The sequence below is a fragment of the Cheilinus undulatus genome, linkage group 9, assembly GCF_018320785.1.
Source record: "Cheilinus undulatus linkage group 9, ASM1832078v1, whole genome shotgun sequence".
NCBI classification, from domain to species: Eukaryota; Metazoa; Chordata; class Actinopteri; order Labriformes; family Labridae; genus Cheilinus; species Cheilinus undulatus.
Window position 1 is genome coordinate 25,493,027 of NC_054873.1, and position 21,595 is coordinate 25,514,621.

General features: G+C 38.6%; 2 protein-coding genes across 2 annotated transcripts; one reads left to right on the plus strand and one right to left on the minus strand.

Annotated features, from left to right (window-relative positions):
* Positions 1 to 42: 42 nt before the first annotated feature.
* ddx11 (DEAD/H (Asp-Glu-Ala-Asp/His) box helicase 11) lies at positions 43 to 12,582 on the minus strand. The gene is made up of 28 exons (XM_041796461.1): positions 12,512 to 12,582; positions 11,962 to 12,104; positions 11,662 to 11,868; positions 11,496 to 11,582; positions 11,258 to 11,394; positions 11,094 to 11,151; positions 10,867 to 10,974; positions 9,184 to 9,271; positions 8,876 to 9,078; positions 8,600 to 8,674; positions 8,086 to 8,163; positions 7,955 to 8,001; positions 7,782 to 7,861; positions 5,683 to 5,724; positions 5,525 to 5,592; positions 5,394 to 5,432; positions 5,159 to 5,297; positions 4,864 to 4,998; positions 4,658 to 4,770; positions 4,515 to 4,587; positions 2,813 to 2,916; positions 2,560 to 2,709; positions 2,397 to 2,465; positions 2,209 to 2,309; positions 2,046 to 2,130; positions 1,840 to 1,915; positions 1,582 to 1,736; positions 43 to 1,504 (listed from the first exon to the last, which is right to left on the minus strand). The coding sequence occupies exons 2-28, from the start codon at positions 12,088 to 12,090 to the stop codon at positions 1,472 to 1,474; spliced, it is 2,679 nt and encodes an 892-aa protein (XP_041652395.1). The 5' UTR covers positions 12,091 to 12,104; positions 12,512 to 12,582; the 3' UTR covers positions 43 to 1,471.
* Positions 12,583 to 12,901: 319 nt separating this feature from the next.
* fkbp4 (FKBP prolyl isomerase 4) lies at positions 12,902 to 19,819 on the plus strand. Its single transcript, XM_041796501.1, has 11 exons — positions 12,902 to 13,377; positions 13,905 to 14,049; positions 14,137 to 14,279; positions 14,391 to 14,511; positions 15,737 to 15,893; positions 16,238 to 16,328; positions 16,440 to 16,523; positions 16,629 to 16,814; positions 17,005 to 17,148; positions 18,323 to 18,418; positions 18,532 to 19,819. Exons 1-11 carry the CDS (start codon positions 13,270 to 13,272, stop codon positions 18,631 to 18,633), a joined length of 1,377 nt encoding a protein of 458 aa, XP_041652435.1. The 5' UTR covers positions 12,902 to 13,269; the 3' UTR covers positions 18,634 to 19,819.
* Positions 19,820 to 21,595: the final 1,776 nt, after the last annotated feature.

Here is a 21,595-nt window from a genome sequence, read left to right on the forward strand (position 1 = left end):
CATTTCCACATCCTGATGTAAAAACAGTCAAGGTTACCTTCTTAAAAACACTGCAGGACTCTCATCAATCTGTTAACTGCTTATTTGGTTCGTTTTGAGGTCGTAAATCAAATAAATTCAGTATTCCTCAACTTAAATTCATTTCTTCTAAAAACTGGGGACACACTGTGCAATTTCAAGCCAACTATAACAGCTGCGGTTGAATGTCAGCTCACACTGGGCAACTGAAATGACCATCAGACACAATTTTTGTGCGAACACTGGATGGTCTGATAGTCATGCTTCAGATGGTTACAAACAGCAACAAGACGGTTCACTCCATGTGTATCTCACATATAAACAGCAAAGCCAGCAAAAACAACTAGCAGCTAAATAAAATAATCCGTGTCAGGTGGAGGTCTGCAGTAGGCTTATTTTTTGCTTGTGCATTTCCTTTATTATTGTTGGGGAAATCACTTCAAAAAATTATTACTGCTGTTTTCATGGAGATTTGAGATGCTGTCTGATAGTTTACAAGGGCAAAGAAAAGCCAGTTGGAGAATTTACTCATCGTTCTGCTCTCACTATGCAAGTGTGTGCAGTTGTATGTAGGGTTGGGAATTGTTTTGGATTTTTCTGATACCAGTGCTAAATTGGTACTTTTTATATGGTGCCGATGCCTAGACAGTGCCTAAATTGATACTTTTGAGAGAAAAAAGTGTGTTGAAAGTCAGCAGGAGCATAAAAGCTGTCGCTATCATAAATTATTAGCAGAAATATCTTTATAATATACCAGTTGAACATGGAATAAAAAAAGGACATTGGTGTAACTTAACACATTAATCACACAAATTCCGTAATGTATTTCTTGACGTTCATTTGGGGTGGGGAGCTATTGTAATGAAGTATTTATATCTGTGTTGTGTTGTAATTCAGTCTGGTAGGTGTTGGATGTGTTGGTACCAGTACCATGTTAGTACCAGGTTTTAATACTCAGTAGGGCCAAAATATCAAACATGCCAGAAATCCAACTAACTAGTCAGGAGGAGCTGAGCAGTGGTTGGCTGTGTGCCCCTGTACGCTGCACAACAATATACTATCAGGCTCAAAGTCAGCCCTCGTCTAAGACTTCCAAGTATGTTGTGCAACTCAAGATTCTTTTCTAAGTCGGCTGGAAATTGCACAGTGTGCACCCAGGTTAACAGAGATGTAAGCAGACTTGAACAGAAGACAAGAACTTGATAGCAGCAAGAGCAAGGCAATGAAAACAGAAAAGACTTGTTGAGCCTTGTGTCCCCCCTTACTCCAGCCAGGAGCACTCAGAGCTCTGCATGCCTCAAAATGTTTAAAAGTGTGAACAAGAGCCTCTTAAAGTGGTCCTGTGACAGTATTTTATGTTTTTATGAGAACACAATGCCTGAGGGTGCTGCAGCTGCAGACTGAACACTGCTAGAGTCTGTCTTCTGACGTTCTTCATCAACTTTGGTTGAATCTACACCTGCTTCTGTTTCTTCTCCAGGAAGAACTAAAACAGAAATATAAACAGCAAATAAATAAGTGTTTGCCATGATACAGTGGTTTTGACTGAGGTGTACTTCTCACCTTCCGTAGGGCAGCAAAAGCAGAGCCAAATGTGGAGTGTGTACTGGTGCGATCTTTGATCCATGTGGGAAGTTTAGCAAGAGTAGCGGGTCGAGAGTAACGTCTGTCACACAGCACTACAGAGGAATAGTCGCCACGGTGACGGATAGCTCTTCCTTTAGACAGAAGTAAATACAAATACTGATCATCCAACTAAACCTCCAATTTTAAATTTGTCATTATAAACTGGTATCTGTTGTCAGGGATGTGCATCATTACCTATGGACTGATTGACCGCCTTCATGCAGAGGTTTTCAATAAGTGCTTGTCCAGGGCTCCTCCCTCCACTGTGAGGCTGAAAAAAGGAAAAACAAAACCATAACAAGACTGAAAATAAGTGACATCCTATTTCTTCTCTTACCTGTGTTGTTTTTGCCAGGTTTTGTAGATGCTTTGAATATCTTTTTAACAGTAAAGAGAATCACCAGGTGTTTGTCCAGATAGGACATCTTCTCCTGCAGCTCTGGAGATTTGATGTTGGGATACGGCATTCCCACCATCACCACACACCTGCCAAGGATGCAAATCAAAGAGAACATTTAATTTTTTACTCTAAAATCAATATAAAGCTGCTGGCTCTACACGCACCTGCCCAGGTCATCAGAGAAATTGATGCCTTCACTCATCTTTCCTCCAACCACGGAGAACAGCAATGCTCCTGTGAGACCACCGCTATCTACAGCACACCTCTAACAAAGGGAACAGAGATATAAATGTAAAGTTTGTGACTGTTGACTCTCCAGCTCATCAGTCAGTGCTCTTTAATGTTTGTGTACCTGTATACAGCGGGAGAACTCATTCAGCACCTGCTCCACCTGGTTAGCTTTCTTTGGCTCCTGGAAGATCTGAGAAAGTAGTCGTAATAACATAAAGGGGCTTCAGATACCTTTTGTTTCGAACTCTTATTATTGATGATTTTAAATCATGTAAATAATGCACCTTCTTCTTGTTAGAAAGACGTGTCAGCGCTCCGCTGGTCTCCCAGTGAGAAATGATCCGTCTTGAGTATTCGTAAGAAGGAAAGAAGCACACAACCCCACCTGGGACCACATTACAGATGTTGGAGAGAATGCGCCCTGTCTCATCCATCTGTTGGCAAACAGGCACAAATTCACAGCAGCTGCTGTCTGAAAAATGCAGCAGTATTTAAAAACCTTACAGAATGAACTTAGCTAAATAGCATGTGTGTTACCATGCGTGGAGAGTCTCTGTTTTGAAAAGTGAAGTCCAGCTCCTGACCAGACGGACCGCTGCACAAGACGAGCGGGAGAATGTTCTCCGGAGGAATCACATGACCTACCGATGAAGTTAGAACTCATTAAAAAAAATGATTTAAATGAGTTTTTTTAAATAAAAGGATATATTTTCAAATGAGATATGGGGTAATTGCTTATATTGATAACGTTTATGTTTATGTTGATTGAAATTAATAGAGAAATGGCATGCCTAATGCTCTTTAAAATCATTGTTTACAGTAAAATACACTAAAATATTACTGTCATTTATCACAAGGTAATCTATTTGAAATGTTTGGTCTAAATGGAGAATTATCATTGTACATATTCCAAGAGCATTTATATTAATGTCAAAGATTAATTTATGGTTGTTTTATCCACAGAAACACAGATAAAATCCTCACAAAACCAATTTTGAATGATTTATTTAAACCTCAAAATTCTAGGAAACTTATGCACAGTCTGAGTAGCACAGACATTTTGGCAGTATTTGGAAAAGTGGGTGGAACTGATGTGGAGCAAGGGTTTGCAAAAAACTGTGCAATTTACATGTCCCTCTCTCTCTCTTTGGGTTGATATATGACTAAAGATCATTGGTATTGGTAGAGATTGGTATTTAAGAGTATTGGAATTTTTTGAAACATCAATATGCAGAAACATTACCAATTGTTGTTCAGGGGTTTTGACTGCTATTTTTAATCACTAGTATTTAAAAAGTACCCAATACTGGGCATCCAAGGCTTCAGATTTTGTTTTCATGGTTTTAAATAGGTTTCACTATCCTCATATTTTCACAAAAATCAGATCGAAGTCTATAATTCTGGTACTGTGGGGCTCAGATGGCCTACTTGTTAGGCCACACCCAGTATACATGGGCAGGCCAGGTTCAAGTCCAGCTTCTGGCTGCTTTTCTGCATATCTCTCCCCCACTCTCTCATCACTGTTTCCCATTCTATCCACTGTCCTCCTCCATCAATAAACACATTAAAAAAGCCCAAAAATAAATTGTAAAACACAACAATCGTAATAATTCCGGTATTGTGACAACCATTTGCCATTTCTTCACAGACAATAAATCAAGATGTATATTGTTTATTAAATTAAGTTAAAAACTCATGACATCATTTTTTGTCTATATCCCCAGCCCTAATTCAAATACAAGCCACAAATTTAAAATGTTCATAAGCAAGTTTAAAACAATTAGCCCAATGAAAGCTTAATCAGGATACAGTTCCACGGGATTTAACATGAAACTAGTAAACAAAATAAGTCTTTAATGAGGGTGTTTATAATTGTTATCAAGATAATTACCATCTCTAATGCCCAAACAGATTTGAAAGTTTTTTAAATATACATTTTTTAGTTGAGTATATGTCCTCAACTCTGGTACAGCCACAGGTGTGGTGGTGTCTTATAGATGGATCAATTGTGACTCTTCATCACCTCCAACATTTAAACACAACGTGCCTTCATGACATTTAGAAAATCTGAGTGAGCAATCCTAACAAACACTTCTCATGTAACTAAAACATTATTTGTCAAGTGCTATGTTAGTTATCATAAACCAAGTTTAAAAGGCTCATGACTAAGCAGCTGCATTATAAACCACAAAGAGGAACTCCACAAAGCACTGCTATGTTGTAAAAACAGGCCACTCACCACAGGAAAACTCAGTGATACGTTCCTCTCCAACCCCGGCAGAAAACAGCAGCTCTTGTTTGAAGTCTGAGACCTGCATACACACATTTTAGAGAATAAAACCTTCACAGTGAAGTTTATTTTCAGTTCTAAAGGTTACTTACCGGCTGCATCGTTCCTCCTGCGATGATGACAGCTCTGCACTCTTTCAGCACCTGGGCAAAGTGAACTGCTGGATTCAAAAGTAGGAACTTCACACTGCTCTCTGACAACGCACCTGGATGGACAACAAAACGGTTAATTTAAAACTCTTACATTTATTTCCATATTCAGATTTTTCTGTTGTTTTGGGGGGTTTTTTCAGTTGTACCTTGTCTGTGTATCACCACTCTGCCATCCGTGTTGCTGTTGGTGAGAGCCATGAAGAATCCCTCCACCTGCATCATGGGAGATGCAGACAGCACTTTGTCTGCCTCTACTGACCCCTGCTGGTCCACTGAGAGACCTGCACAGAGAGATACAAAAAGACATGTAGTGATTTCACATCACACGCAAGGTTTCATGAATGCTAGAAGGGTTTCCAGCATGACATGTCTTCAGTGATGATATCAACCTTAATATCTAGTTTTTAAATACATGGATGATGTAATCATCAGCCTTCTCACCTGGTGAGGTGCTCTGATTGCTCTGTAGAGTTTGAAGGTAGCGATTTAATCCCTCTGTGCGTCGATTCTCCTTGTTGGAGCTACTCTGAGATTGCAGAATCACTCCTGATCCTGCATACTTCTCCACAAAGCTACTCAGCTGCAGAGAGACGATATGTGTGGTTCATTTTTACAGCAGGTCACGCACAGAACTAGATTGAGGCATAAATGAATACATAACATATCAAACTCTTACTTTTCTGCTGATCATGCTCTTCTCAAAGTATCTCTGTAGCTGAAAAGAAAATGACAGTAACAATAAATTATTCAGAGTTAGAAACTTAAAAGAGATGTCTAAAAGACAAGGGCATATTATTTTAGAGCTACCTTAAACAGGTTGATGTTGTCAATCTGAGCCTTGAAGAGAAAGTTGTTCATGGTGAGCATTTCAGTTCCTGAAAGACAAAGAGGGACAGCTGGTTTGCTTTTTCACCTTGAATGTCTTTTAACATTTGTATTTCTGTGGTAAGTCGGTTATTACTGACCTGTTAGTGTAGTCTGGGTGTGAGGATTTTGTCCAACCATACCTGCAAGGATGTCATTTACATTAGGGTTAGACATAAAACATAAGCAACTGAGTGAATATCATATATGTAGAAAAAGATGTCTAACACAGATGGGGACTTGTTTTTTTAATGAAATAATTATAAATGTATATTTTCAATGCAATGTCAGAGGCAGGAAAGACTGTTGAAGTTGTGTTTTATTCTTTTGTTACATAACTTTACTTTGAGCAACTGAATTATGTTCACATAGATGGGGACAAAACTGTTAATTCCCTATGACAATTTCAGTTTTTTCTAAGTATTTCACAAGTGCTGGTAAACATTATGGACATTATTTTACTTTCACACAAACAAAATAATTTCCCAAAAATCAAACCTACCAGGGTCAAATTTATTAGCCCTTTTATGGCTGACCTTTTCGTTGAGCCATAACACAAACCATTGTTGTGAAATTATGTGCTTTTACTTTGGAAAGCTCAAATCTTAAAAAAATCAAGTTAAAACTAAGGGTTATTGGGGTGCAGATGGCCTAGTGGTTGAAGGCACATCCCATGTATGTGGCCAGTCCAGGTTCTAGTTTGGTCTGTGGCTACTTTCCTGCATGACTCTCCCCACTCTCTCATCCCTGTTCTCCACTCTACCCACTGTACCCCTCTATGACTAAAAGCATAAATAGCCAAAAAATATATCTTTAAAAAATCAGGATTATCTTCCAATTTACACTTAGTGTATAAACTTCGGTATGGGATTGAGCTGTCACTTGAAAAAGCATCATGGCAAAAAAAAAAAAATCAGTTCAGACTTGAGAAAAAGAATTGTTGATGCTCACAGAGCAGGAGGATATACAAAGTTATCACAGCGTTTCTAAATGTCAAGAACTCGAGATGAACATGTTTCATCAAGAAATTCAAAGAGAGCCACACAGTATAGAACAAACCTGGCAGAGCTAGGAAGAAAAAGATTTCAAAGACACTGGAATGAAAACTAGTGAGAGATATTTCTAAAGACCCCAGAACTACTGAGACACTAGTGAAGGACTTAGCCAAGTCAGGAATTGTAGTCTCAAAGAAGACCATCACTAAAGTCCTACAGGAATGGACTGAGAGGTTGCAGACCAAGAAAAACTCCACTTCTGCAGGAGAGACACCTTCAAGCCAGACTGAAGTATGCTAGGACAACCTGGAGAAGGATTATGCATACTGAAAGCATGTCCTTTGGCCCGATGAAACCAAACTAGAGCTCTTTGTCAATAGAAGCGTTGCTTATGTTTGGAGAAAGAAGGAAGAGGCGCATCACCCAAAGAACACCATCCCCACAGTGAAACACAGCAGTGGGAGTATTATGCTGTGGGGATGCATCAGGAAATCTTGTAAAGGTGGAAGGAAGCACGAAGAAAGAGGGATATATGAAGATTTTGAAAGAAAACCTGAAGCAGGCAGCAACAAAACTGGGTCTGGGTCGTTGCGTTGTCTTCCTACACAACAACGACCCAAAACAAATGTCGCTCCTGGTGAGGAAATACCTTCAGAAGACCAAGGTGAATGTTACTGGATGGTCTACAGAAAACCCTGAATTGAATCCCATTGAAAATCTGTGGGGGCAACTGAAGACTAAGGTTCATGCCAGAAGGCTTTCATATCTGGAAGAGCTTGAGAGATTCACCAAAGAAGAAGGGGCTGGGATTCCTCAGCAGACATGTCTGAGACTTTTTCAAAACTACAACAAATGACTGCAGACTGTTATCCAGCAAAAAGGAGACACAACTGACCATTAGCATCAAGGGGATGATAATTTTGAACCTGGTAGTTTTTTTTTCTGTTTTTTTTTTTTAATGAAATAATTTTGTTCCTGTATGCAGAGTAAAATAATGTAGCATTAAAAAAACTAGGAAAAGCTGTGTTTAAAATTCCTTGCATTGTTTAAAAGCCATTAGGATATACTTGAAATTTTCTTAGGGAGAATAATTTTGTCCTCATCTGTAGGCCATCAAACTTGCAAGCCTTGTTGCCTGTGTGGCCATTAATTACAAATATTAGAGCCCATCTCTGTGCATCATAAGTCTTATCATACACACTCACCTCCCAGCACCTTGACGAGCCCCTCGACTACAAACAAAATCTGTTTGACGTACATTAAGTTCTTCGCCTTCAGTCTGCTCCTGACATAGATATATTAACATGAATAATCATGACGCCACTAAAAAATTTACCATTTTTAAGTGCACAGTGAGAATCTGTATGTGCATACTCACTTATAGCGGTCTGCATATTGCGTGAGCTGAGAGTGAGCACGGCAAAGCTGTAGAATATTCACATTTAAGTACATTACAGATGCATAATTCAAACTATCATTTTGTACTTGATGTATAAGAAAGTACTTTACCTGTGCTCCGGAGAGCTCTGCACTGTGCATACAAGATAATGTGTCACTGAGGTTGTGAGCTTCATCTATTATCACGACCTGATGGGACAAAAACACAAGTTTCAAAAAAGCAATTCTACTTCAGACAAACATCACATATGTTTTACTTCCAACTGTGGAATTTGAGAAAACTGTAGCAGAATGAGCAAGTATTAGCAGAGCTACTGCCTTACAGTATTCTTAAGATAACACCGTGACAAGTAAAGGATGAACTTAATGCCCAATGACCTTGACCTCCAAAATTCTTGAGATGTCACAATTACCAGCAAGGGATGAACACGAGACCTGATGGCGTGGAAGTTTCTACTAAGTTTGAGATAAATCTCTCAAATCATCCTTGAGATATCGTGTTCACGAGCAAGGGATGACCATGAGGCCCACTTACATTGACCTTCATATTTAATTTTTACATTAAAACAATGTTTTAGTTCATAGAAATCTAAGATAATAAATCAATAACAGAAAGTATTCATACCTGTCCCTTTAGCTGGATCCCTGCTGCCTTCCTTGTAGCTTCATGGAGCACCATCTGATACGGCAACACCACTAACTATGCAGAGCATAAAAACAAAGACAATACAGATGAGCAACTAAAAGGAAATCTGCTTAATAAAAACAGTTAATAAATACATGAAAAAAACTGCAGTTTGAGTGGCTTCTTCTCCATATGTGAGTCTTACAAAAAGCCCAGAGGGATTTTAACAGTGCAATCATCAACATAACCAGACACAGAGATGTAGAGCAGTGTTACCTGTGCTGGGGGGATGGCAAGGCGCGTAGAGTAGTATGGACATGAGTGCGTTTCTCTGCCGAGCTTCAGCAGCTGCTCGATGTCATGGACTGAACCTAAGACATCATCCCTCATCTGCTGCATGGCTGAAGCTTTGTAATAAGGACAGACACTCTTTGCCTGGCCTCGCTTACGTTTTACACCCTCTTCATGATGCTGCTTTTCTACAAGAGAGGGGGAGTTACTTCATTCTCTTATTTTGATTTTGATACAAGATTGTAATCAGATAGAAATGCGCTTTCTTGAGGAGGTCAGGGATGTAACCTCACCATGTTTGTTTTTCTGCATCTCCATGCAGCGATCATTTATACGCTGGATGCTGCCCAGGCGACGCACTTCCTCATTGATACAGAGATTCTACAAGAATGCAGTTTTTAGGTTAACAAACACCATCAAAAGTCTGATTAAAGTTGTGTTTGTGCTTTGCACAAGTAGTAATTTCATTTCAACTCCAGGAATGAATCTTCTGTTGGATGGATAGAAATGTAGATGTTATACACAGCTTTAAACTTCCTTTACTATAATAGTTTTGTTACCTCTATCTATTTACTTACATTATTGTTGTTGTTATCAATATTATAACTATTCCAAGTTTTGAGTACTTTGAGAACTATTGAATGTGGAGACAGCTTGACACATGTTTAAAATTGTGGACAAATCTAGAAATCTGCAAAAGACAACATACAGTTCAGTAGTCTCACTGATATTGAAAGTCAACTCATTTGATCCATGAGACCACAAAATTTCCAGAGCCAACATTAACTCCTCAATCTTTTTTGTCTGTTCGACAGTGCAAAAACCTAAAACAATAACATACATCATCAGAACGGACAGGACATTTTAACATGAAAGAGGTCTGCATGCTCAAACCCTGCTTACTTTTCTAAAGAAAATTATCCAAGCATCCATGCTGTATGATTATGCTGATTGATTTTCTGATGTTCAATGAATCAATATATCAACCAGTAGGGATGCAACGATATCAAAATCTCACGGTACGATATCGTCATGGTATTAAGGCCACAGTACGGTATTATTGCGGTATTGTCAAAAAAAAAAGATGACTTGGAAAAAATGTCATAGTGTGGAAAATTAAGTGCCAGGAATGTTCAGGATAAAACACACTAACTGTAACTGAACACAAACAATGGTCTGGCAGTGTCTGCAAACAGTTTTTTGCATGTTCGTCCTGTTTACTCCTCGATCGTTTTTGTTGACCGCAAAACCAAAATGCGTCGATACTTCTGATTTAAACTTCGCAGAAGGTTCCACAAGTATAATTTTTTGGCTCTGCTCCCCCTCCATGCTTTCTGCCATGTCTTCCTACACTGCACAGGGGATCATGGGAGGTGTGGTTTGCTCCTCAGACCAGCCCACTCAGTAGCACTAGAAAAAACTACACAAGCGGGAGTACTCCAAGTTCTTCTTCTCCTTCTTATTTCTGGCAGTGTAGACACTGCAAGGCATATTACTGGCCTGCGAGTTCTTGTTCGATACCTTCACAAGCCTTGGTATTATTGCGAGAATTTTGAAACCACGATATTTTCAATACTGTTACATCCCTATCAACCAGTCCTTTGCAAAGAAAACCTTATACTCAAAACATCCTGTACGATTCAATATGACGCTTTAGAATCTAAAATCTTAAAAAGCTATCGATTCTTTATCACAAATAAAATATTTATCAAAGTATCAGTGAATGATGTCAGGGAAGATTTGAATGGCAGACAACCATAAAAGTCAAATACACTGCATAACAGCTAAGCATAATCTGGGCAATAAATGATAATAAATAGTTTAACAAAGAGGAGATAACTTTCAAGAAAAATAACAAGCCACAGTTGTTATAAGCCATAATTATAAATAATGTCTAAAATTCATCTGTTAATTTACATGCTGCTGTTTTCCCTCACAACAACCCCAGTTTAGAGAGTGTGTGTGTGTATGCAGACCTGCCGTGAGCCCAGTGTGACCAGGCTGATATCCTTGCTGAAGGGGCTTTTTTGAACCTCATGGACAAACTGGGCCAGCTGGGAGTGAGTACGGCTGCAGTAATAAATCTGCTCAAAAGATAAAAAGTTAGTTTCACTTTAGGAAAATGCAAGATACTCCCTTTTTATTACAATGCCCTTTAACAGTCATTCTGACTGTTAAAACTTTAAAAATGTAGCTCACACACCTTTGCAACATGTTCCTCAACCAGTTCATCGTCTGAGTCATCCTCAGCACCCTGCAGCCTGAGCGTGAGAGCAAACACACCCTACTCTCACTGTTTGTTTCTTTTAATACCTCAGTGTGATTTAAAATTTCATTTCACTGCCGATTATTACCCACTTTCCTCACCTGCTCTTGGTCTTTGATTCATTATCGCTCTCATATTCTGCAACAATAAGGTCCTCGTCCTCATGATCTCCCTGAGTTTCTGTTTGCTCTTCTTTGCTGAGCTCAAGTAACTTTACTGCCTCATCATCTTCACAGCTCTACACACAAAAGCAAACAAATACATTCATTGGAAAATAAAGTCTTCTTACATGGACTGTAATTTTTGTATGAAGTTTTGACACATGATCAGATCACTCACTTTTCTTTTCATGGCATACTTCAGCTGAATATTGTTTCTGATCAGTTCTAATCGCTCTTCCCTTTTCTTCCTTTTCAGTTCTTCTTCCTAGCACACAAAGCAATTAAATAAGACAAGCAGATACAAAAGACAAAAAGAGAATATAACAGAAATTGATGGTATTAACCTTCAACTTTGACACCAAATCTCGCTCTGCCTTTTTCTGAACAAAATCAGTGATCCAGTCAGGCTCTGTTGAAGAACTGGTAGTGCAGGGCTTGATGGAAAGAGATGTTTCTCCTTCCTGTAGCAGAGCAGCAGCCTCCTTTTTCTTCTTCTCCTCATAGTCTGTGAGCCAGCTCAATGCTCCACATATCAGACTCAGAGACTTGCCCTAGGTTAAAGGACATATATGTTTAAAACACAAGGTATGCACAGATTAAATGGTTTCGAGGGAAACCTCCTGTGTGCATGCACACATACACACCGTTCCTGTTGGACTTTCAAAGATGCCAACTTTTCCCTCGTCCAGGGCACCGTATAAAGCCTGCATAAACTGCAGTTGGATGTTATAAGGCTGGTATGGAAATGGAAATTGGGCCTTGCCATTCTCCATGTCTGTGAACAACCCTGTAGACGACATTAGTTAACTAGATAAGACATTTCAGTTTAGACTACCTTGTACTATCTATAAGCCCAAACTCCTGATAATAATGTTACGTCTATAAAGCAAGCAGTGAAGACGACATAATATGCATTGGGCACGGATTGCGACTTTTTTTATAACAATCAATCTTATAATGATGGCAGTGAATTTAATTCAGCTCGTATGATTTTACTTCAACGAAACGAAGAATTACGAATAAAAAAGAGCTAAAGTCTACTGTGACTGTTGTAGGTGTTTACGACAAAAACTTAATGCTGGTCGTCAAATTCGTTGCTATACCTTGTAAGCTAACTAGCCCAAATATTACCACAAACCCTACCCATAACCACAGCTCGCGATAATTTTACAAAGATTAATGTTAAATACATACACCAAAGATTTCCAAAGTTAGTATCTACTTAGTTTTCCTTCTCTTCGCTCCCGGATATTCAACAACCGCGCCAACAAACAGTAGTGGGCACGAAATCTGACCAATAAGATGCAAGACAAAAAGGTGTGCCTGATTTACTCTACCGTACTGCTTACGTGGACGGGACTACTTACATTTATGAACTGCTATTGCTGTCTTTAAAATGGGACTAATATGTCATAACAGAAAATATACACAGAACACAATGTAGAGTACGCCGTGGTATACATACATTGACCTGCGACGATTAAAATATGTATATTGTCTGCTCTTTATGTGTTCACCGCCTTTCCAGGAGGTGCATTGAAAACACAGCCAACGCCACAGAAACCGGATCATACTCCTCGGCCCTCCTTGAATGTCTGGAAATGTCTGGAAAGTTCTATGCTCTTCTTGTCAAACGTTAGTCTACTAGACAACGTGGACCTGAATCAATCAGACAAGGGGAGCACATTCTGCTTCTGATCAAGTGTTATTGGCATACGAGTGTAGCGAGGGCCTAGCGCAGCTAGCTAACACCCGTAACGTGTATTATATTTGCAAGCAGTGATAAGTAAGTAAGGCTAGCATTGAGCTAAACTAACGTCAGCTAGCTAGCTGCCGTTGACGTCGGGAAGGTTGTTGCTTGCTGCACTTGCGTGCTCTAAGAAGTTAGCTAGCCTTAGCCGCCACTACTATTAGCCTGTGAACTGTAGTGCAGGTCAGAGTAGGAGGGAGGAATGCGCTTCACGAAAATGACTGCAGAGGAGCAGACAGGTGAAGGACAACACACCATCCCAATGGAGGGAGAGGACATCACACCAAATAAAGACGGGGGTGTCTTGAAGGTGAATGGTTATGCTTTGGTCCTGTATATTAGTTCAGTTAGCGGAGTAGTTAGTTGTTTGCTTGTTGTTTACTTATTCGTCTAGGCTAACATTAGCTGTTGCTAGCTTGGCTGTTGGTTGCACTGTCAATAAATGCAGCGTTGTCAATACATGAGTGCCATTTCTCCTGCTCCCTTTGTTTACTTACTTGTCAAACAGGTTTTCTATGACATTAGTAATTGGCTGAAACATTGGTCCGCGTTTATAGAAAGTCCTGGAAGTGTAGAGTCAGACGAAAAATCAGCTATTAATGATAATATCAACCTTTCATATTCAGTTACACTAGCACATAATTTGAATGAAACAGATCTTGTTTATTTGCTGATTATGGGAACAATGGGTAGCCCGACGTGAAGATGAGGAGGACCAGACTGCAGTAGGGATGCACAAGACAGATACATGTGGTGCTGACGCCACGCATATACATCAGTTATTAATAAATTCTCTGTTGATTCCTCTTGAAATATATTTTCTCTCTGCTTTTCCAGCTGGTGAAAAGGGAGGGCACTGGCACAGAGTTACCCATGACTGGTGACAAAGTGTTTGTACATTATGTGGGCACACTTCTGGATGGTACTCATTTTGACTCGAGCAGAGACAGAGGAGAGAAGTTTTCCTTTGAGTTGGGCAAAGGTTGGTTTCATATCTCATATCAGACATGAATATTCCTTTACTGTGGCTGCACAGCCAGTGTTTGTAATCCATCTGCTCTCTGTTTAGGTCAAGTAATAAAGGCATGGGACATTGGTGTGGCCACTATGAAAATCGGGGAGTTGTGTCAGCTTATTTGTAAACCAGAGTATGCTTATGGATCTGCTGGTAGCCCACCCAAGATACCCCCCAGTGCCAGTCTTGTCTTTGAGGTAACTATCACTGATGAATGATTGGACAGATTTATCATTTTAATCTGAACTCTTGTGCTTGATATAAATCCCCATTTCCCCCCCTCATATGTATTTTCTGCACCGTTCTAGGTTGAACTATTTGAATTTCGAGGTGAGGACATAACTGAGGATGAGGATGGTGGAATCATCCGACGTATTATCACTAAAGGGCAGGGATATTCAAAGCCAAATGAAGGAGCTGCTGTTGAAGGTAACTCATCTGGACAAAATGTATTCTTTGTTTCAGGAAACAGATTTACTGTATAAAGGTCTGCTTTTATAAGATTACAATTAGTGCAAAATCACGAACTCTAACGTGCTATAGTGATCAGTGTGTATTTCTCATGCGCTGTCAGTGCTGTCTATCAAAATAATGAATCATCTGTAATCAAAATTAATGTGGCTTACATTCTTTATTAAGCATTGATAAACCTGTCAGACCATAGCTCTTTAGATATTTTTGGCTGTATGTGCTTAGATGTTTGTGTCTATCCCTTCATTTATTGGCTTGAACAATGTAGACTCTCAAAGTGGCTATGGATTCAGATTAACATTTTAGTTGAATTAACAAATTAAAATCAGCCTTGTGTCCCTTCCCTGTTTAGGCAAGAGCAGTACATTTAGAAGTTTTAGATTAATTATTTTAACAAGCAAAACTGCTGTGATGGCTGTAGTGCCCTCAAAATGCACTTCTATATATAAAATTTACCTCTTTTATTCATCTCTGCAGCAGTTGTAGTCAAACACTGAGAGCAACTCTCCTTTTTGTTTATTTTATCAAGATGGTTTACATACCTGCCAAGAAGCAGGTTGTACATGCAGACTCAGAGGGCGGTTCTATTTTGACACGTATTTTGGAGCAGTTGGTGTTTCAAACATGTGATTGTTCAGATGGGGACTGGTGGAGTTTATAATTGGAGGGCAACTGGTTGTTTTCTTTCACACCATTAATGCTGGCACATACTAGATTTTATTTAGGATATTGTCAATTATTGCTGTTTAATTGACTGTCATTTGAACTTTTAAATAATGAAAGTTAATACTAGAATGGGTTCAACCATGTCCTAAAATATTTATGTCTTAAATTCTGAAATCCCCTAAAGTTCAAAATAAAGTACGTCCCTTTCCCCATGCAGACGAATTCCTGATTTTTTTTTTTTTACTACTCTGATTCCAAGAAGGTTCAAGGATAAGATTTTACTTTATACGACTTGTGGTATCCATTATTGACTAGTGTTTAAAGGACTAGTTTATTAACAGTTAGTAAACATCTAATTCAGATCGGTGGATCTATTTACAGTGCATACACTGTTATAAGTGAATTTGATAGGGATTCATATACTTCCATCAAAAGATTTTGATAGGAAGTTTGGACACTGCAGCTCCTTTTTTTTTATTGTGTTTACAAGATTTTCGCTTTTTCCCTCTTCTTTCAGTTACTGTGGTGGGTTCCTGTGAGGACCGTGTATTTGACGAGAGAGAATTGAAGTTTGAGGTTGGCGATGGAGAGAGTTTGGGCTTGCCAGCTGGAATGGAGAGAGCTATCATGGCTATGGAGCAGGGAGAGGAGGCACTCTTCATTATGAAGCCCAAGTATGTTAAATAATTACTGTTTAGCTGAAGTAGTTGGCTATGGAAAGCTGTTTTCTTGTAATTACAGTATATTTAAATAATTTAATCACTATGGTATGGAAAACCAAATCAGACCTCATGTTGACATTGATATAATTCATTATTTTTTTGTAAAATTTATGAACAAGAGTTCATTATGTTTTTTGAAAAGACTCAATGAATGTCACCTTCATGATTATTACAGCTGTAATTAAAAATTGTAATATACACTACTACAGTACCGTTTAAAGTAATACTGCAACAGGTGACACAAAATTTGTACCCTGCATTTGAAATTACAAATAATATGTGTCTGAAATCTGTAGGTATGGCTTTGGGAATAATGGAAATGCGAAGTATAACATTCCTGGTGGTGCAACTTTACAATACAAAATCAAGCTGACAGCCTTTGAAAAGGTAAACTGATCTTTGCTAAATTTTGCAAACACACGTAGTGGCCAGTTGCATGTCAGTTGTGTACAGCAGTGTTTCTCCCATAAGTGATTTCTGCCCATTTTCTTTTTGGAGGCTAAGGAGTCGTGGGAGATGAACACAGTAGAGAAACTGGAACAGAGCAGCATTGTCAAAGAGAAGGGAACACAGTATTTCAAGGTATGCACAGGGAGTTTTTTCAAAGCACTTTGCTACAAAGAGAATTTCTGAGGCATCTAAAGTTCAATACTTTGTTTTCTAACACACTCATTGCATATGCCTCAGGAGGGAAAATACAAGCAGGCATCAGTGCAGTACAAACGAATCGTGTCATGGCTGGAACATGAATCTGGTTTGTCGGAGGAGGATGAGAAGAAAGCTAAAGCACTGCAGCTGGCTGCACATCTGAACTTAGCCATGTGCTACCTTAAACTTCAGGAGCCAAACCAAGCCCTGGAAAGCTGTGACAAGGTCTCTGATAATCTTTTTTTATCTTTAAGTCAAACCCCAGATAAGTTGATTTTTAGCCAGTGTTGAGAATGATAAGTGCTTACATTTTTTATGTGGAGTGTATTTTATACAAATGTCTGTTGCATGGATCGTCAATATATTTGGTTTTGGAAACTGCAAACATTTAATTCAACTCTGGTCATTTTTATAGGCTCTGGAGCTCGATGCATCCAACGAAAAGGCTTTGTTCCGAAGGGGAGAGGCACTGTTTAATATGAAGGAGTTTGACAGGGCAAGAGATGACTTTCAGCATGTTATTCAGCTGTATCCTGCAAACAAGGCAGCCAAGAGCCAGGTATAATGCCCCATGGTTAAAATGGAAAGCGTATTTTTTTTTTTTTAGCACGGATAATTTATTTATTCATTAATTTATTCAGAGATATTTCCATCAAAGCGGTTGTTTTTGTCACAACTCCAAATTACTCTAAGACAGAGAAAATATTGTTTGCCTTTTCTTTATGCAGCAGACTTAATTTGTGGCCAGCTCCTGAGAAATTTATTGTGCTGCCATACAAAATAAATAAGGCTCATGTTTTTCCCTTAGATGTATTATTTTAAAGAGGATAAACTACTCTGTTCAATTTATTTTTTTGTCTTTCATTCATTTGCTTGAGGGTGAAACTACAAGTTCTCATTAAAAAACAATGTTCATCCCTAGCTCGCAATTAGTGTGAAAATATATCTGTTAAGGTTGTCAAAATATTAAATACCCTGATATTTTTTCAATACCACTTGTTACAAACAGTCCAATATAAGTTATTTTTTTCTCTGAAAGAGTTATGAGAAAAGAAAGTTATTTACAGTTGTGTTTTCAATCCATTGCTGTAAAGGTGAACACAGTTCACAAATGTTTTTTTCCCCTCAGTGGCTCTAAAGTGAAATTGACAAACATCCACACCTCAGCACAGACATTACAAAAGGTTTAGGATTTAGTTTATTGCTCCCCACTCTGTCTTAGACATTACTCCCCTGCTTGTGTTATTCAACAGTCTGCAAACATGTTTCATTAAGTCTCTTTTTAGCATTCCATAAAGATGTCCATTAGTGTCTGTTGCAGAGATGAGAGGCAGCATTGTTACATGGTCCATATACACTTTTTTGTGTCTGACATCCTCTGTGGACTATTTTGGTTACACCTTTTTATTTATTTTGCCTTACATTTTGTACAGTGTCTAGTTTCAGAAAGTGTTCAAGGACCCTTTCTGATCTTAAGTTTGTATAAAAAAATAACTAAATTCATCAATTTTGAGTGCCCAGGATATTTTTTACCATAGTATATGTTAGATTTTTACTATAATAATATTGGAATTCAAAATTCTGGTATCATGACAACTCATATCTGTGGTCTCAATGCAGTAAAAATGTGAAAATGTTAAGTATGTATCACTAATTTGTTAATGTATTTGTGGTATAAGGGAAATTAATATCATAATACTTTTTTTTTTTTTTTTTTTTTTACCCTTCTCCAGGTTGTTCTTTGTCAGAAACGTATCAAGGAGCAGCACGAAAAGGACAAGCGCATCTACGCAAACATGTTTGAAAAATTTGCAGAGAGGGATTCTAAGGTAAAAGGTTGTGATTTCCATAATAGCCACTAGAGGGTGGAATAAGCATGCTATGGACCATCTTAAAGCTGTCTGATTTGATAGTGAAAAAGTTCATTTCCTCTCATGAACAGAAAGAAGCAGAGAGGGTGAAATCTTCTAACAAGGCAAACGAGACTGAAGAGATGGAGATTGAGAACGGAGAAAAGGAAGATGCAAGTGAAACAAAGGTGTAGATGAAAATGTGACAGCTAGGATTCATCTGTACTCAAGACTTTTGTAACTTCAGCCTTTTGTGGAAAAAATGTGTGTGCGCATATATGATGCGTATGAGTGTGTGTGAGTGATAATGAGCATGTCAGCGTGAGCCCTGACTTTGGTCGTGTCTGCTCTGGCTTTCCTTGTGTCCAGGCTTTTTGCTGTGGCTAATAGCTGGGTGGTTGGGGCTTCCCTGACTGGTGGCCCTGTGGGTCAGGGTCTTGGGGCGGAAAAAAATACACCACCACCATCAACCCTTTCAATCCACAGCTCTGAGCAGTGCATGTGTTTTCACACCATTTTGGGTAGGAAAAAAAGTGCATCTAAAGTTTTAAGTGCATAATTTCAAACCCTCACCCGTTAAGGGCTAGACCATTCACATTGCACCACCCCCTGTCCTTTACCCTTCCTCACAATTTTATGCTCTCCATCCAACCCTCTTCTCATGGGCCTACTGAACAATACTGGAGATGTGATGGTTGTGCGCATAGATGTGATGTGTCTGAGTGTTAGAGTGCCTGTGTCCCAAAGTACGTATGTAGCAGCACTGTGGATAGGTGGAGAAATAAAACATTAGCCTTGAATAGCTAGTCAGACTTAGAGCTTCACTGTTGATCTAAAGATGGAGCTCCCTCATAGCCCCCGGAGTACAGGACTGTTCACCTTTGCTTTAGAAATATTGACTTTGTATTTTCTTTCTCAGTGTTGTGATTGTGATTTCTGTACTGTTCATAAAGTGATGGATCAACCAACTACATAACTGGAAAATGTAAAGCAGCTAAGAGGACAGGAATTAGGCTCTCCTACAAATACTCAAGTACCAGTTAAATATTAGTCTTAATTTACTGTTTTTTTTAAGAGACGTTTATGAAATGTGCAGTTTGGGCTCATTAGATTCTGGCTGTTGATGACGGTACACCATAGGACAACAGGAGCCCGGTTTATTTGAGTCAACAGCACCTGCAGAGGGAGGCAAATTTAATACAGAGCTGTGTTGAGTTTATCCTTTTTCTGTTAAAAGGTTAACTGCTTGATCTGCCCTGAAAGAATGATACAATAAACAATAGATACAACTTTGCTGCGTGATAGTCATGCCTTAAATCTTCCTCTTATCATTTAACATCTTAATGATGTAGCATCCACTTTGAATTCTTGTCTTCTGCTCAGTGTTGTCAAAAGCTGTTTGTTAATATTTTAATAAGGCATCAAGGAATTAATAGAAATGGCAAATGTGCTATTAATGTCTCCTTTTGATAAACAGAAAAACTATTTTGTATTTAATTTTGATATGTAGACAGTCAACTTTTATAGAATCTTGATTGATTCTATCAAAGTTTAGTTTTTCTTTTCCAGAAAGCATTAAATTTCCATCTTTAAGTGCCATGTTAGACACTTCTAACAAACAGGATCTGTTCTGATCCTCATGCTCTCTCACAAGGACACCAGTGTCGGTTTACAGATGTGATCTTGCTCCTAATGCTGCTTGTTCCTCACAGGTGGATGAGAATGCAAAGAAAAAGAGAGTCAAATGATATAATCTGTTTAATTTGTTTGGCTGGAACTACAGTGTTGTCTAAGGTGGTTCTTTGTTGTGTTGGGAAACAAAGTCACTGTTGGCTCAAAATGTTTTATACAGGAAGCAAGGGCTCCTTAAAGGCCTCGCCTGGAAGTGTTGGATGTTTTGTCAGCGCATGAGGAGGCATGATCCTTTTGTTCTTTTACAAGTGCTCAAGAATGACTCCTTCTGAGGCACAATGGGTCTATACAATGAATGGACTCAAAGCAGAGAACCGTGACCACAGATTCCTTAAATGTTATTCTATGGGCCCAGTGGTTTTTAGAACGTCTCTAATATGATGATTGAGCCATGTTGTGTAACTACTATTGCATAATGAGCAACTATGACAGTTTTACAGATCAGTTATCAGCTTTCTGCAATGAAGGTGTTTTACATAGCTTTTTGGGAAAATTTCACAGGCAAGCAATGATAACTGGGCACATTCATATAGGCTACATCATACACATAAAATTACTACTGTGAAGTAGCCTATAGCTTTCCCTTATTGGTTTTCATATCTAGTCTGTGATGTTCAGGCAAAAGTGGCATTTTTAAAGATAGAGCCAAAATTGCTCTAGAAAGAAACAATTAGTTGATACAGAGTACAGTGCACTTTACATCAAGACAGCACATTTATTTGACGTGCACGTTAAGTGCATAATGAAAGCTGTGAAGCCACATGAATGGCCATTAATGCATTTTTTATATTACATCAACTTACCTCAAATCATCACATCAAGGAGTAACGACAAACTACAGCATTGAAGAAAACAAATCTTGACACATGACATGATGCTAGCATGTTTTGCAGGTCCATAAAAATAGTTCAGTTTATAAAACTATAGTCATCAGGTAAGATTTTGGCAATACTGACATTAAATTTTGTTTGAAAATCCCTAAAATTTAGGTCTGCACATAATTATTTTTGAATATGCATAGCTGTGTATAACTCTAACCACTTCCAGTGAGGGTTTTCAGGTCTGGTACTATTTTACTGGTGGTCGCAGGCTGAAAAGTTTTGGACACTTTGTTCTGAAACTGTGCTGCTCTATTAGGAATCCGATAAATACTGTAATGTAGTGATGGGTCATTTATAACCAAGCCGGTTCAAAGAGCAGACTCTTTTACACAAACAGTAATATCCAGATCCCGTTTGAGAGCCATATTATGTCATTCTTAGAATATGCTAGTGCATCTCAAAAAATTAGAATATCACCGGTATGTTGTGTGTGTAATATGGTTGATGAGTAGGGATGATCTTTCCTCCATACTACTCTACCACAGGCACACCATGCATTAAGGACTCATGCCTGAAGGTTTAACATTAACCCTCCCTTGTGCGCATTGTATACGATTTTCATTTTTCATTTTTTGATAATTTT